The sequence below is a fragment of the Diceros bicornis genome, chromosome 34 (genome assembly GCF_020826845.1).
Source record: "Diceros bicornis minor isolate mBicDic1 chromosome 34, mDicBic1.mat.cur, whole genome shotgun sequence".
In the NCBI taxonomy this organism is placed as follows: Eukaryota; Metazoa; Chordata; class Mammalia; order Perissodactyla; family Rhinocerotidae; genus Diceros; species Diceros bicornis.
The window spans coordinates 25,502,818-25,517,489 of record NC_080773.1 but is presented as its reverse complement, the minus strand read 5'-3'; the positions used below and the strand labels follow the sequence as shown (position 1 = coordinate 25,517,489).

The following is a 14,672-nucleotide window of genomic DNA, read 5'->3' as shown; positions in this document are numbered from 1 at the left end:
AGGGAGGGCGGCAGTCACGGCTGGGACCAGGGTGTGAGTTGGTGGTGCCCCATTTCCCAGATGAGGAGACCGAGGCCTGAAGAGGAAAAGGACTGACTCCACCGGGCTCTTCTGCCTCGGAGGAGGGTTGAGGTTGCGAGTTCTGTGAGCCCCAGCTCCTTCAGGAGATTAAAATCATTCCCACCAGGACCCAGAGATGAATCAGACCCCACTCTGCCCTGGGAAACGCCCAGTCTGATGGGGGAGACTGAGTGTCACAGCCAGGGTGATGGAGGCTAAGACAGAAGTATAGGAGCCATGGGAGTCCACAGGAGGGAGTCAGAATCTGTTTAGAACATTCAGAAGAGGCTTCCTGGAGGAGGGGGCATTTGAGGTGGATCTTGAAGTATGCATAGGAGTTCGCCAGTTGAAGAAGGATATTTGCAAGCATGCATTCATCACTCATTCACTCAACAGTCATTTCTAAAGGCCTGCTACATGTCAGGCTCTATGTTGGGCTATGCTGGGGACCCAGACCTAACTCTGCTAGGATCCCACTTTCAAGGAGGTCCCAGTCTGGTGGAGAGACTCCTAGCTGGAGACAGTTCCAGCCCAGGGTGATCAGAGTGGGGACAGGGGAGAAAAAAGTGTTGTGGGAGCTCAGAGCGGGGTGGTCAGGGACTTCCTGCAACGGGGGGAGGCTGACACTAAGTTGTGAAGACTGTGAAGGGTTTTCCCAAGTGAAGTGGGAAGCAGTGGTGCGAGATGAATACAGCTAAAGATGAAGGAAGGACCAGAGAATGCGGGGCCTCCAGCGCCCAGCTGAGAGGTAGGGCTTTGTCCAGGAGTAGCCCTAGGGGGCTACGAGCAAGGGAGGGGCAGGGGTCGCTCTGGGTGTAGAAGGACCCCTGTGGGGCTGTGTGAGGATGAGCTGGATGGGGAGAGACTGGAGGCAGGGAGGTGTAAAGGGAGGCTGAGACGAGGATCCAGGCGGCAGAGGATGAGGCCTGGGCGGGGCTAGGGCTGTGTGGACGGACAGTAGGGGCTGAGAGAGAGAGTCGGGGGAGGAGGGACGGGTCTCTGCGCAGACAGGCTCTGGGGGCTGAGGGAGAGGCAGCGGGGAGAACGGCACCCCGGGGTCTGGCCTATGACTGGGTGAGCAATGGGGCCGTCCCTGATCTGGGGGCTGGGAGGAGCAGGTTGGGGGACCGGGTGTCCCCTCGAGGGCTCCCTCCAGGACGGCTCACCTGGGTCTGGGTGGTCTGCAGCTCGCGGCCCACGCGCTCCCTGGCGGCTGCCTCCTCCTCCAGCTGCTCCCGCAGCCCCGCCGCCTCAGCCTCCAGGGCTCGCGCCCGAGACCCCAGGGCCAGTTTCGCCCTGGTCTCCTCCTGTAGCAGCTCCTGTGGACGGAAGGGAGGATGGATGTCAGGTGTGGGCAGGCGGGTGGGGAGGTCCGGGGGCGCTGGGTGCTGACGGGCGGGCGGGGGTCACCTGGGCATCGTGTAGCTGGGCCTCCATGCTGCTCAGCTCCTTGCTCAGCCTGATGGCTTTGGACTCAGCCTCACTCAGCGCCCCAGACACGTTCTCGAGTTCAGCCTGCGGGGAAGGGGCACCTTCTAACGGCGGCTTCCATCCAGCCAACCCCATTTGCTCCTCTACCTCAAATTCCCACGACAGGCTGCTGATGGGAGTGTAAAATGGCTCAGCTGCTGTGGAAAACAGCCTGGAAGTTCCTCAAACGGTTAAACACAGAGTTTCCATACGGCCTAGCAATTCCGCTCCTAGGCGTGTCCCCAAGAGAAATGAAAACATATGTCCGTACAGAAATGTGTACAGGAAAGTTCATAGCAGCTCTATTCATGATAGCTGAAAGATGGTAACAACTCTGGCCATCCACTGATGAATGGATAAACAAAATGTGGTACATCCATGCAGTGGAATATTACGTGGCAAAGAAAAGGAATGAAGTACAGATGGATGCTACAACATGGACAATCCTTCTTTGAGCAAAAGAAGCCAGACACAAAAGGACAAAGATTGCATGATTCCACTTAAAGGAAGTGTCCAGAATAGGAAATCTAAAGAGACAGAAAGTAGGTTAGTGTTGCCAAGGTGGGGTGGGGGAGGATTGGGGACGGTAGCTAAAGATACAGGATTTCTTTATGCGGTGATGAAACTGTTCTAAAATTAGATTATGCTGATGGCTGTACAACTCTATGAATAGACTAAAAACCATTGACTCGTCCATGTTAAATCAGTGAATTATGTAGAATGTGAGTTATACCTCAATAAAGCTGTTCCCCCCCCCCAAATCACCACCACCATGACCGTGAGTGAGGCTCCGGGCTTCATGTTCCTTCGCCGTAGGAATCTGGAAGCAGTTCACCACTTCCTCACCCTAGACTGTTGCCTCCACGAGGGCAGGACCTGATGTGCCTTGTTCCCCGCTGTGTCCCCAGGCCCACAACAGGGCCCAGCACACAGTAGGTGCTCAGTTAAAGCTTGCTGGATGAGCATCTCCAACACTGAGCCTTACCTTGAACCTCCCTCTCTCCCTTTCCAGGGTTCACTTAGGGAACAAGGCTGGGTTCAAATTCCGGCTGGTAAGAAAACTTATCTGAAAACTTAGAAATAAGAAGATGACCAGGTATCCTTCTGACATCACAGAACAGGACTGTCTAACAGGCCCACCTCAGGCTCGCCTCACTCCCTGAGGGAAGGAGGCTCTCGTGGACTTGCACTGTGACGTTACAGGAAGACGGCTGAGTTGCAGATGATTTCTGCCCAGTAGAGGAGATAACCTAAAGCTTGTATTTTATTGCCCCGTGGGACATTAACCAGTTTTGTCTCTAACTGTGCCCTTTCATTCTGGCCTTCTCTCTTTCGCTGACTATATACACACCAAGCTCTCGTCCCTCTCCTTGAACATCTTTGCCACCCTCCTGGGTCCCTCATTAATGCCTTAAATAAATCTTTGATCTGTGATCACTAAGTCTTTGTATGAGAGTCATGCTTTGACCTTTTGAAAATTATATTTTGGCCTGACCTTGGCGCCTCCAGGCTGTGTGACCCAAGGCAAGTGACACCTATCTGTCTGGCCCTCAGTTTCCTTATCTGTAAAATGGGGATATAACAGGACCCGCCTTCCAGGGCTGCTTTGAAGAGTAAACGAAATAATGAAGATACAGTGATTTGCTCAGCACCTGCCATATACCTACTGCTCAATAAATAGGATCATCTGACAATTTCTGAGAGCTTACTGTGTGTCCAGAAACTATTCTAAGTGCTTTACAAGTATAGCCTCCCTGAATTCACACACCAACCCTACCGGGTTGTGGAAATTAATAAAAGAAACCTTAACTAAACTGGAGTGGGGAGGGCCTGTAGGGGGAGCTCTCACGCCCTATCACACATGGTCAACTACACCAAACAGGAAGAGACAGATGCTTGCATCTAGGACAGGAAGTAAAACTGTTTTACTGCGGAAGGAAGATTTCTCTCCCCACCTGGCAACAGCCCAGCCAATGAGAAACACCACAGCTCAGCCAATGAGAAATGCTACAGCTCAGCCAATGACAAATGCCACAGCTCAGCCAATGAGAAACACCACAGCTCAGCCAATGAGAAACACCACAGCTCAGCCAAGGAGAAATGCTGCGGCTCAGCCAATGAGAAACACCACAGCTCAGCCAATGAGAAATGCAGCAGCTCAGCCAATGAGAAATGCAGCAGCTCAGCCAATGAGAAGCTGTTTCCACCCTGAACTGTTACTTTCCCCCAATGGACTTTCCTTTAGAACAGCCCCTCCCCACTCCCCCTTTTTCTCTATAAAAGCAGCTCCCCTCCTTTGTTCTCTGGATTTGCTTATGGTTTGCCACAGCACGCACATCCCAAATTGCAATTCTTTTGGCTATTCCTGAATAAACTCATTTTGAGATACAATAACAGGCCAATTTGCTTTTCAAGTTACATGGTAGATACCATTATTATTCCCAGTTTACATAAAGAGTAGCTGAGGCACAGAGAGGTTAGGCAATTTGCCTGAGATCACACGGCTACAAGTGGTGGAACTGAGATTTGAGCCCAGGCAGAATAGCTCTAGAGCTGCACTGTCCAATATGGCAGCCACTAGCCTTATGTGGCTATTTAAATTTAAAGTAACTGAAATAAAAGTAAAAATCCACTTCCTCAGTTGTACTCGCCACCTTTCGAGTGCCCAGTAGCCAAGTGGATAACGCAATTACAGAACATCTCCATCACTGAACAAAGTCCTACTGGATAGCACTGCCTAGAACTCCTGCTGTCAGCCGTCAAACTCTACTTTTGGTGTCACTTTTATTTTTATAATATGTAAAGTGCTTAGTACAGTGACCTCTAGGTAGCACGATTCCACTTGGGGCAGACCCTAGCTGTCCCCCAATATCCATTCTTCCCTTGTCCCACTGTGACAGGGAAGAGACACCAGCTAGAAACTACATTTCCCAGCCTCCCTTGCAGCTAGCTGTGGTCATGTGATTAAGTTACGGCCAATGGAATGCAAGCAAAGTGACGTATGCAAATTCTGTCCAGTCCTCCCCTTTCCCCTTCCTGAGCTGGAGCACAGATGTGTCCACAACCCAGGTTTGACTCAGAAGATGAAGTCACCCTTCTCAGGGATGGCGGGATAACAAGACTTGGGTGACCTCCTGGAGCGTGGTGTCCCGCCAGCCTCCACTGCTTACCCTGAGGCTATTTCTTGAGAAGGAGAGAGACACATGTCTTTTATTTAAGCTGATGAATTCTGGGGTCTCTGTTACAGCAGCCTAACCTTTACCCCAATGGAAATTCAAACCTGTCATGGTGCTTTCCCCTGGCGGGGCTGGGGAATTAAAAGTCATTCTTCCCTCTGTTCCCTTTACTTGTTTGTATTCTCAATAATGAACAGGCATTGGTCATTGAGTTAAAACACATAATAAAATTAAACGTTAAAAATCCACTTTTCTCCTAATTGTTACAGATGATACTGTCTTCACACAGTTCCACGTAGTCACACTGGGCTCTTCTAACCAGACCACGGATTATTTAAGGCCAGAAGAGAAGCGGGTAGAGAGTGCATGCCGTGGCAGGGTTAGGAGCTACCGGGTCCGGCACGGTTGGGTTCGAGTTTTGGCTCTGAGGGACCTTAGACAATCAGCTTCACCTCCCTGGGCCTCAGTTTCCTCGTGTGTAAAATGGTAACAGTATTAGCACTTCCCTTAAAGGAGGGTCAGGAGGGTTTAGTAAAATATACAGGATGTTTGGTATATAGTAACCACTCACCAAATACTACCGATTCATGCCTGATCATGTGGGAAAAGCTGGAAGGAACGACAGGGCTGAGGTGGACCAAACAGAAGCCCAGAGAGGGCAGGCATCTCACCCAAGGTCACACAGCAGAGACCACCCCTGCCCTGGCCGCCCCACTCACCTGGGCTCGCTGCAGCTTCTCGGCAGCCTCCGCTCGTGCCCGCTCCCCATCGCCAGCCCGGCCCTGCACCTCCTGCAGCTGGGACTCCAGGCGGCGCCTCTTCTGCTCACCCTCCTGACGCACAGTCTGCAGGCTGTTCAGCTCCCCCCGTAGCTCGGACACCTCAGCCTCCAGGGCCAACCGGGTCTTCTCCCATGCACTTTTGCCCTGGTGAGGGAGAGAGCCAAGCAAAGATTTATGATGCCGCCCCACTACTAGGCCAGGCACACTCCTGCCTCAGGGCCTTTGCACTGTCTTTTCCCCCTGGAACTTCTCACTGTTCCTTAAAGACACAGGCACACTTCTGCCTCAGGGCCTTTGCACTGTCTATTTCCTCTGCCTGGTCCATGCTTCCCCATGTTGCCAGGACGGCTCACCCCTCACCTCCCTCAGTGAGGAAAGAAGCCCAGAGAGACCCGCTGGCCCAGAACCAGCCAGAGGTACCTCCTCCAACCCAGCAGCCTACCCTCCTCTCCCCATGGCACCACAGACCCCCCCACTCCATCCTAACTCACCCTCCGGGCCTGCTCCAGCTGCTCCGCCAGCTCTCCTAGCGCCTGGCCGTGGCGCTGCCTCAGCTCCTGTACTGCCACCTCGTGAACGCGGGTCTCCTCTTCCAGAGCCTTCTTCAGCTCCGTCACCTCCTGTTCCCTCTTGGACCTTTTATTGAGGATGGGGAACAGAATTTCAGAATAGAGGAAGGCAGGAACTTGGGGGGAGCCCACAATAGCTAGTGTCTCTCCAAGGATGGGGACCTCACTCTACAATCCCCAAGGGATCTGGGTGGTGATGCTGTGGGAGGAGGGTGGCTTTAAGGGTGAACTCCTACTCATCTTTCAAAACCCTATTCAAAGGCCCCTTCTCAAAGAAGTCTTCCTGGACTCCCTCCCATAGACATGGAGTAGGGCCCTTCTCTTATCATCCATAATGCCCTTTACTACTCCATTAAAGCATGCTTTGTTCTGGATTGGGTCTGCCTTTCCCAGAGTCTGCCTCCCCCGAGACCAGGAGTTCCTGAGAGCAGTGCCCAGGTCCGACTCATCTCTGTCCCCAGCTTGGCCCAAGCAGGGCGCAGAGCTGGTGCTCAATCATCAACTGTTGAACGACTAAACCTTCGTGGAAGATGGAGCGCTCCACCCAGGTCCTCCCTCCCCCGACCCCGCCCCGCACGTGTCCAGCCGCAGGCCTCACCGGAGCTCCTGCTGGGCGTTGGTGGAGTCCAGCGTGTCCTCCAGCTCGCTCCGCAGCGCCTCCAGCTCCTCGCCCAGGTCCCGGCGCTGCTTCTCCGCCTTGGCCCGGGCGGCGCGCTCCGCCTCCAGGTCCTCCTGGGCCTCGGCCAGCCCCGCCTGCGCCTCCCGCAGAGACTTGAGCAGCTGAGCCCGGGCCCCGCCCTCGTCCTCCGCCCTGGGGGTGGACGAGGACCACGGAGTTGGTGGGGGGCGGGCGGGGGGAGGGATGATTTCTGGGGGTGGAGAGGCCTGGCGTGGACTTTGGGGGCGGCCAGTCCTGGGTTCGAATCCCAGCTCTGCCCTGGGGCACGTGCCTCCAGGACTCAGAGCCTCAGTTTCCTTAGCTGTAAGATGGGAATGACACCAACAGTAGTCACAGGGACACTCACTAAGCTTCTGCCACACGCAAACCCTTTACTCTATCATCTCATTTAAAGCTCACACCAAATGAGGAAACTGAGGCATAGAGCAGGAAAGCACTTGCCCTGGTCGTGTGGCCAGCGAGTGGCAGAGCTGTCCCCAGAGTCCCTCCTTACAGCCCCCACGGGACACGGCCTCTTGTAAAGAGAAGCTGAATTGAGGGGAGCGTGGGCTGGGGGTTAAACAGCTCAGAGAGCCATGCAGACTGAGATTTGTAGTCCCTGCTCAGCCACCTGTCCTGAGGCAGGTGACAACCTCTCCGAACTACACGCTCCTAGTCTGTGAGAGGACACGAACGCCCCACGTCACAGGGTTGCCATGAGGATGGCAATAAAAATAGCCATAAGAGCATAAAAGGCTACGTGTTGTATGAGTCCACGTATATGAAATATCAAGAACGGGCAAATCCTGGGGCCGGCCTGGTGGCGTAGCTGTTAAGTTTATGTGCTCGATTCAGCGGCCCGGGGTTCATGTGTTCGGATCCCGGGCATGGACCTACACGCCGCTCATCAAGCCATGCTGAGGCAGCGTCCCATATATAAAATAGAGGAAGATAGGCACAGATGTTAACTCAGGGCCAATCTTCCTCAGCAAAAAAAAAAAAAAAAAAAGAACAGACAAATCCTATGTGGACAGAAAGCAGATTGGTGGTGCCAGGGGCTGGGGGTGGGGGAATGCAGAGTGACTGCTTAACAAGTGTGGTTTTTTTTTGAGCTGATGAAAATGTTCTGGAACTAGACAGAGGCGGTGGTTGCACAACATTGTGAATGTGCCAAATGCCGCTAATTGTTCACTTGGGTTAATTTTGTTATGCCAATTTCACCTCAATACAAAAAAAAGGAAAAAAAATAACCACAGCAATAATGAAAAGTAGCAACAGACACACCCAGCCTTTCCCAAGGGCTTTGGGTGCATGAAGTGTTTTATGAGCACTTTCTCATTTAATCCCCACACTAACCCGAAGAGAGGTGTCTGTAATCCCCCCATTTTACAGATGAAGAAACCGAGGCCTGAGAGGTAAGGTCGCCTGGGTGACGTCACATGACCGGAAGGGGGAGGAGCCAGGGTTCAAACCCAGAAGTCACACTTGCGGGGGCGTGTTCTTACCCACCCCCACACACACCCTTGTCCCATCGATTCTAAGAGGCACATTTTTTCACATTTCAGCATCTCTGAAATCGAGCTGCACCTGTGATCAAGGGCATCTCGGATTGCATGAAGCACAGTGCGTCAAAAGCATCTAAAATACCTGGCGCCATGTCTGGCACACAGTCAGTGCTCAATAATTGCACATGACTGTAATTATGATGATTCTGATTCCTAAGACAGCCAGACCCCTTATCAAATCACGGCTGACGCTGGGCTGTTCAGTTTGGGGAGGCTGAGGCGGGCAGAAGAAAGAGCGTTTTCTGTTTTGCACCCAGAACTGTGCAAGCGACTAGACCCACAGGGCCTTCTTTCACTGTTCCCTTAACCAGGGGGGCCTGGCGTTCTCACTACGCCCATTTTACAGAAGGGGACGCTGAGGCTCAGAGCAAGCGGGCACGTGTACGCCTGCTGGGGGGCTCGGCCCGGCTTTGCACCCGGGAGGGCCTCGCGGGGGCGCCCCCCGCACCGGCAGGCCGTGCACCCGTGCTGCAGGCCCCGCCCCGCCCCGCCCGCGCCCTGCACCTGGCCAGCGCGGCCTGCAGCTCCTCCTCCTTGTGGTCCAGCTGGGCCCGCAGCTCCTCCGCCCGGTGCTGCTGCTCCACCACCTGCTCCTGCAGCTCCGAGCTCTCCACGTCCAGCCGCCGCCTCAGCCTCTCCATCTCCTGGCGGCCCTTCTCCTCCTTCCGTAGGCGGTCTGGAGGCGGGAGCGGGGGCCGTGCGTGGGAGGTTCCAGACCCACACGCCCAGCAGCGCCCGTAGACCCACGGGCCCCGGCACTTGTCGGGTGTCCAGCTGAGCTCAGCATCCCCCTCCACGCTTCCTCCTCCTTCCAGCTTCCCCCTCTCGGGGGCCGCGCCACTGTCCCCCAGATGGTGGGCCAGACCCCCAGACACCGTCCTCTGCTCCTCACCCCCAACGACAGCCCTCACTCCTGCTGGCTTTCTCTGCCCCGTCCTCTCCTCCCTGTCCCCACCGCCTCCTCCTGTGCCTTCTCACTCCCTCTTGTTTCTGATTCTGAGTCAAAAGCAAGGGACAGAGAGACACAAAAGTGTCTGAAACAGTTAGTGGGACAGTCAGAGAGAGAGAGACCCAAGACACCGAGGAGAGAGCAAGAGAACAGGATTTAGAAGGACAGAAACAACTTAAGAGCTGGGAAGACGCCCAATTCGTCCCAAGCTTTCTTTCCTGCCCCCATTCAGCAGATGCGACCACTGAGGCCCCACAGCACACGAGGCTCGCCCGAGGTGCCCCCCACCGGAGCCCGCACAGGCCCCCATAGCTCCCCCCCTGGGGGCGGGCGCTCACCCTCCATGTCTGCAATCGTGGCCTCGTATTTGAGTCGAAGCTTATTGAGGCTTTTGACCTTCTCCTCCTCCTCGGCCGCCTGGGATGAGAACTCGGACAGACGGTCCTCCAGCAGCTTCCGCTCCTGAGGGTGGTGGGAGGTAGGGGGGGCAGTCAGGAGCAGCTCCTTCCCACCCTCATCTCTGGTGTCATTCTCCTCTGCGTTTTGGCTCGTCCCATCCTTCCCTGACCCTCCTGCTCCCAACCCCTCCCTCCTTCCCCATCCTCTAGGGTCCACTGACCCGCCCCCCCAAGGTCACGCCTGTCAACTGCAGTGGAGATTCCCATCATTCGAAAGACACCACCACTGGTTAACCCATCATCCCGTGACGGACACTGAGGTTGACTCTAATCATTTGCTGTTATAAACAACACCGCAGGGACGTCCTGGCTACCACTGTGCTCAGAGTACGGGTCATGAACCAGCAGCATCAGCATCAAATGGGAGCTTGGGGGAAACGTCGAATCTCGGGCTCCACCCCAGACCTGCTGAATCAGAATCTTCATTGGAACAAGCTCCCCTTAGGGCCCCTGTGCACGTCAGAGTTTGAGAAGCCCCGGCCTGGAACAGCCCTTTTCAAACTGTGAGTGGTTTTGGAAATCAACACCATGGGTCAGCACTACTCTTAAAAAGGAAAGAAACAGAACAGAGTAGAATAGGATAGTTATTGAACCAAAGGAATGTTCCGGAAAACTGTGCATCCTTGAGTTCTCAATTCCGGCATCATTGCTTTGGGGAAGCCTTCCCTGATCACCTCCGGAACAGGTCAGGCCACCCCCTCCATAGCGTTCTCTTTTTTTCTGACAGTTTATAATTAAGCCACGATGTGTGATAATGTTTATTTCCTGTGGTGACTCATCCCTTTCCCCCAGCCCCCTGTGAGGACATACATGGTTTTCTAGTTAGTTCAGCGCTGTAGCCCCTGTGCCCAGCCGGGTCCTGGCTGTGGCAGGTTAAAGATGGCAGCAGATTCTCCGCCATGTCCCCACCCATGGGCAGAGTCTAATTCTCCACCCCTTGAATCCGGGCTGAGCCTGTGACTGCTTTCAGCTCAGTGGCCTGCAAACCACAGCCTGCAGGCCAAATCCGGCCCACCACTTGCTTTTATAAATAAAGTTTTATTGGGACACAGCCACGCCCATTTGATGATGTACTGTCTGTGGCTGCTTTCTCGCCACAACCACAGAATTGAGTGGTTGTGACAGACACAGGGTGGCTCGCAGAGCCTCCAATATTGACTATCTGGCCTTTGAGAGAAAATGTTTGCCAACACCCAGTCTATAGAATTCAGCGGAAGTGATGCCGTGTCACTTCCAGGGTTAAACCTTTAAGAAGCCTGGCTGCTTCTGCTTCCTATGCTCGGAGCCCTGAGCTGCCATGTCAGAAATCAGGCTCTCCTGTGGGGAGAGACGCCACATGACGGAGCCCCGAGACACCAGACACCCAGCTCCAGCCACCACGTCACCACGACGGCCTGAGACAGCCCCAGGCGAGACAGCGGAGGAACCGTGCAGCCAACCCATAGAATGATGGGATACAATGACACGGTGGTTGCTTTCAGCCACGCGGCTTGGGGGTGTCCTACGCTCCAGCAATAGGTAATGACACCCAGTAGTTGCTCAATAAAACCTGCTTAAGTGAAGATGTGATGGAGAGGCAAGAAGAGAGAAAGGGTTAAAGGGAGACACAGCCAAGATGAGGGTGACAAACACCCTAGAGGTGGGGCTACCTGGGGCAGATGCAGAGAGGGACCCACACGCCCCCCGACGCCCCCACTCCCCCCGCCCTTGGGGGCTCGCAGGCCACCGACCTTGCTCAGCTTGGCGTTCTGATCTTCCAAGAGGAGCAGGTCTTCCTCAAATTTCTTTAGCTTTGCCTCGATCGTCACCCTCTCCAGCTGCAGCTTCTGCCGCGCCCCCTCCTCAGCCTCTAGGTGGGTCTCCAGCTCCTGAGGGCAGGAGGGTGGGGTGAGGCCCGGGGCTGGGGGCTGGGGTGTGATGGGAAGGATGGGGGTGCAGTCCACGGATCCCCCGGGCTTGTGGCGCAGACAGGTCCACACTCTGGGTGAGGCTGGGAAGGACCAAATCCTGACTGGCCTTCCCATTTCCTTCATTAGCTCACCCAGCATTTATTCAGTGTCTAATATGTGTCAGGCCCTGTTCTAGGGACCAGGGACAGATAAAGATCTTTGTCCTTGTGGAAATGACATTCTTGGGTGTATGTGAAGATTATAAACAATAAACATAATAAATAAACATATAGAGGTGGGCACTGTCTGCTACGGAGGTGACTGGGCACACGTGGCAACTTGCGGTGTCAGACGGGAAATTAAGATTCAACATTGTGTGACAACATGGATGGACCTCGAGGGCATAATGCTAAGTGAAATACGTCAGACAGAGACAGATAAACCGTATGCTCTCACTTATATGTGGAATCTAAAAAGCGAAAACAAAAAACCTGAGCTCACAGATACAGAGAACAGACTGGTGGTTGCCAGAGGCAGGGAGCAGGCCAAATGGGTGAAGGGAGTCAAAAGGTATAAATTTCCAGTTACAAAATAAATAAGTTCTGGGGATGTAAGGTACAGCATGGTGACTACAGTTAATAATGCTGTGTTGCATATTTGAAAGTTGCACAGAGAGTAGATCTCAAAAGTTTTCATCACAAGAAAACATTTTTTTTGTAACTGTGTGTGATGACGGATGTTAACTAGTCTTATAGTGGTGATTGCTTCACAATGTATACAAATATCGAATCATTGTGTTGTACATAACAAACTAACGTAATGTTATATGTCAATTATACCTCGATTTAAAAAAAGACTCAATATTATGTGCTGCCGTGATGTCTGGTAAAATTGGGCAGACCTATAAAGTCCTAACCACGAGTCCTCCTACCCGTTCTGCTCCCACAGATAAGGACCCCTCGCCAGTAACCCTCCTTATCGCGGGGACCAGGCACAGTGATAACAGCCTGCTTATCCCTGTTTGGTGGACCTCAGTTGCCTGCCAGCCCTTGGAATTATTCAAACAAAACAATTACATCTCCCTGCAGGAACCAGGCGTCACCCCACCCTCTTCTTACTACAACGTCTCCTCCCAAAGCCACAGCTTGATCACGCTATTCCTGAATGCAACCCCCGTGTGCCTCTCTGTGGCTGATGTCTGCTTCCCTCAGGCTGTGGGTATTTGTGACTAATAAACTGCTGTCTATCGCTTCTGTGAAAGGTCAGGTGTGGTGTGTTAGACCATCTCCATAACTGTCAGGCAGGATCCCTCCCTCACTGACGGAGTGAAGAGGAGGTGATTAAAATGCTACTGAGCTCTTGAAATGTGCCCAGTGTGACTGAGGAACTGAATTTTCAATTTAATTTAATTTAATTTAATTTTAAAACCAGACATTCAGTTAATCACTGAAAAACTTTTAAGTATGTTTGGAACAACTTGGGTATGTAAATCTATTTTTTCAACTGAAGATGTTATAAAATATAAATGTAGATGAAGTATTGTCAATGAAAATTACGCATCTAAATGGAGATGTGCTATAAGTATAAAATACATACTGGATTTTGAAGGGGAACTACGGGAGGGCAGCCTGCCTGCAAATGCAGCAGCACAGAGGCAAATGGAGCCAGGAGAGAGGCAGGGTACTGAAGATATCACTTGAGCACCTGGATCCAGCCATGCCTGAAGCTTATCCATTCTGGAGTCTCCCATTATTTGAAACAAAAGAAGTATTCTTTTTCCTTAAGCCACTTTGAGCTGAGTTTTTCACAAATTCATGGCCAAAAGAGACATGGTGTGCAAAAGCAAAGGTGGGCAGGGTAGACAGAAGGGTTGGGGGAAAGTGGCCTCAGGCACGTGGGGGCCAGACCTGTATATGCTGCTGCAGCCTCTTCTTCTCACTTTGCAGCTGGCGGCTGCACTCCTCCTCCTCTCCCACGCGGGCCTCTAGCTCGGACACCACCAGCTCCAGCTCCTGCTTTCGGGCTGCCAGCCGCCCCCGCGTCTCTTCGGCCTCAGCACACAGCTCTGCTTCTGCTCGCAGCTGCTCCGCCAGGCGGGTGCGCTCCTCTTCCAGCTGGGGACGGGGTGGGAGGTCAGCGGTCAGTAGGTGGTGCTCCCAGGACAGCCCTCAGGGAGCACCAGGGCCCTCCTGTCCCAGGATTTGCTTTGCCTTTTGAGGGATGGGGGACAGGGGGGACACAGTCCCCCAACCCAGTCCTCCCCCAGGTCCCCATCTCAGGATGACCCTACATCCCCTTAGTCACAGAGTCAGACCCCAGGGTGCCACCCTCTCCCTCACCTCCCCACAGCCCATCAGGCCCCAGCCTGGTCCCTCCTGCCCCCTGACTCTCTCTGCCCTGCCCCTCCTCTCTGTCCCCATAGCCCCCACAGGCTCAGTCCTCCTCCTCTCCCAATGGACTCTCTCCCCAGTCTCCTGGCCTCCAGCCTCTCCCTCTGCACTCGATCCTCCAAATAGCCCCAGAGAGGCCTTTCTACCATCTCACATTTCATTTAATACTCCTACGCTAGAAATTTAACCAAAGGAAATATTTCAGTAAAATCAGCAAACAGAAAAATACTCAAGAAGAGAGTTGCTTCTGCATCTTTTTAAGATACCAGAAATACTGGAAACAACGAAAAGCCCACCGCCTGCGTACCACAGCCCCGCCACACAGCCCAGCCCCTGCTCTACCCCAGACCCTGGAGCCCAGCCCCCTGAGCATCTTGGCTCTGCAGGAACCAGGCCGTCCCCCCCCCCCCCCCCCGCACCCCGGCCCCACGTCAATACCCTATCTACCCGCCCCCAGCCCTGCTCCCTGCATATTAGGGCTGAACCACACCACACACTTCCGGCTTGGAAGCCCCGCCCCTCACCACCTGGCTCCACCCACAGCTCCGCCCCATGGCTCCCGCCCCCTCCCAACCTGGCTCCATCCGCATCCCCACCCCACCTCATGGCCCCGCCTCTCACAACCTGGCTCCACCCACAGCCCCGCCCCACCCCATGGCCACGCCCCTTGCAACCTGGCCCCACCCACAGCCCCGCCCCACCTCAT

At 53.9% G+C, this 14,672-nt stretch overlaps 1 protein-coding gene across 3 annotated transcripts in view; it reads right to left on the bottom strand.

The window, feature by feature from the left end:
* The window catches only part of MYH14 (myosin heavy chain 14), an 85,611-nt gene that overhangs the window by 21,971 nt on the left and 48,968 nt on the right, over positions 1–14,672 (bottom strand). For all 3 annotated transcript variants that reach the window (XM_058529921.1, XM_058529922.1, XM_058529920.1), the window contains 9 exons: positions 13,484–13,690; positions 11,418–11,555; positions 9,568–9,691; positions 8,785–8,956; positions 6,656–6,868; positions 5,980–6,124; positions 5,426–5,632; positions 1,471–1,575; positions 1,227–1,379 (listed from right to left, as the gene is read on the bottom strand). In XM_058529921.1, coding sequence (XP_058385904.1) covers positions 1,227–1,379; positions 1,471–1,575; positions 5,426–5,632; positions 5,980–6,124; positions 6,656–6,868; positions 8,785–8,956; positions 9,568–9,691; positions 11,418–11,555; positions 13,484–13,690 — 1,464 coding nt within the window. The remainder of the gene's footprint in view (positions 1–1,226; positions 1,380–1,470; positions 1,576–5,425; positions 5,633–5,979; positions 6,125–6,655; positions 6,869–8,784; positions 8,957–9,567; positions 9,692–11,417; positions 11,556–13,483; positions 13,691–14,672) is intronic.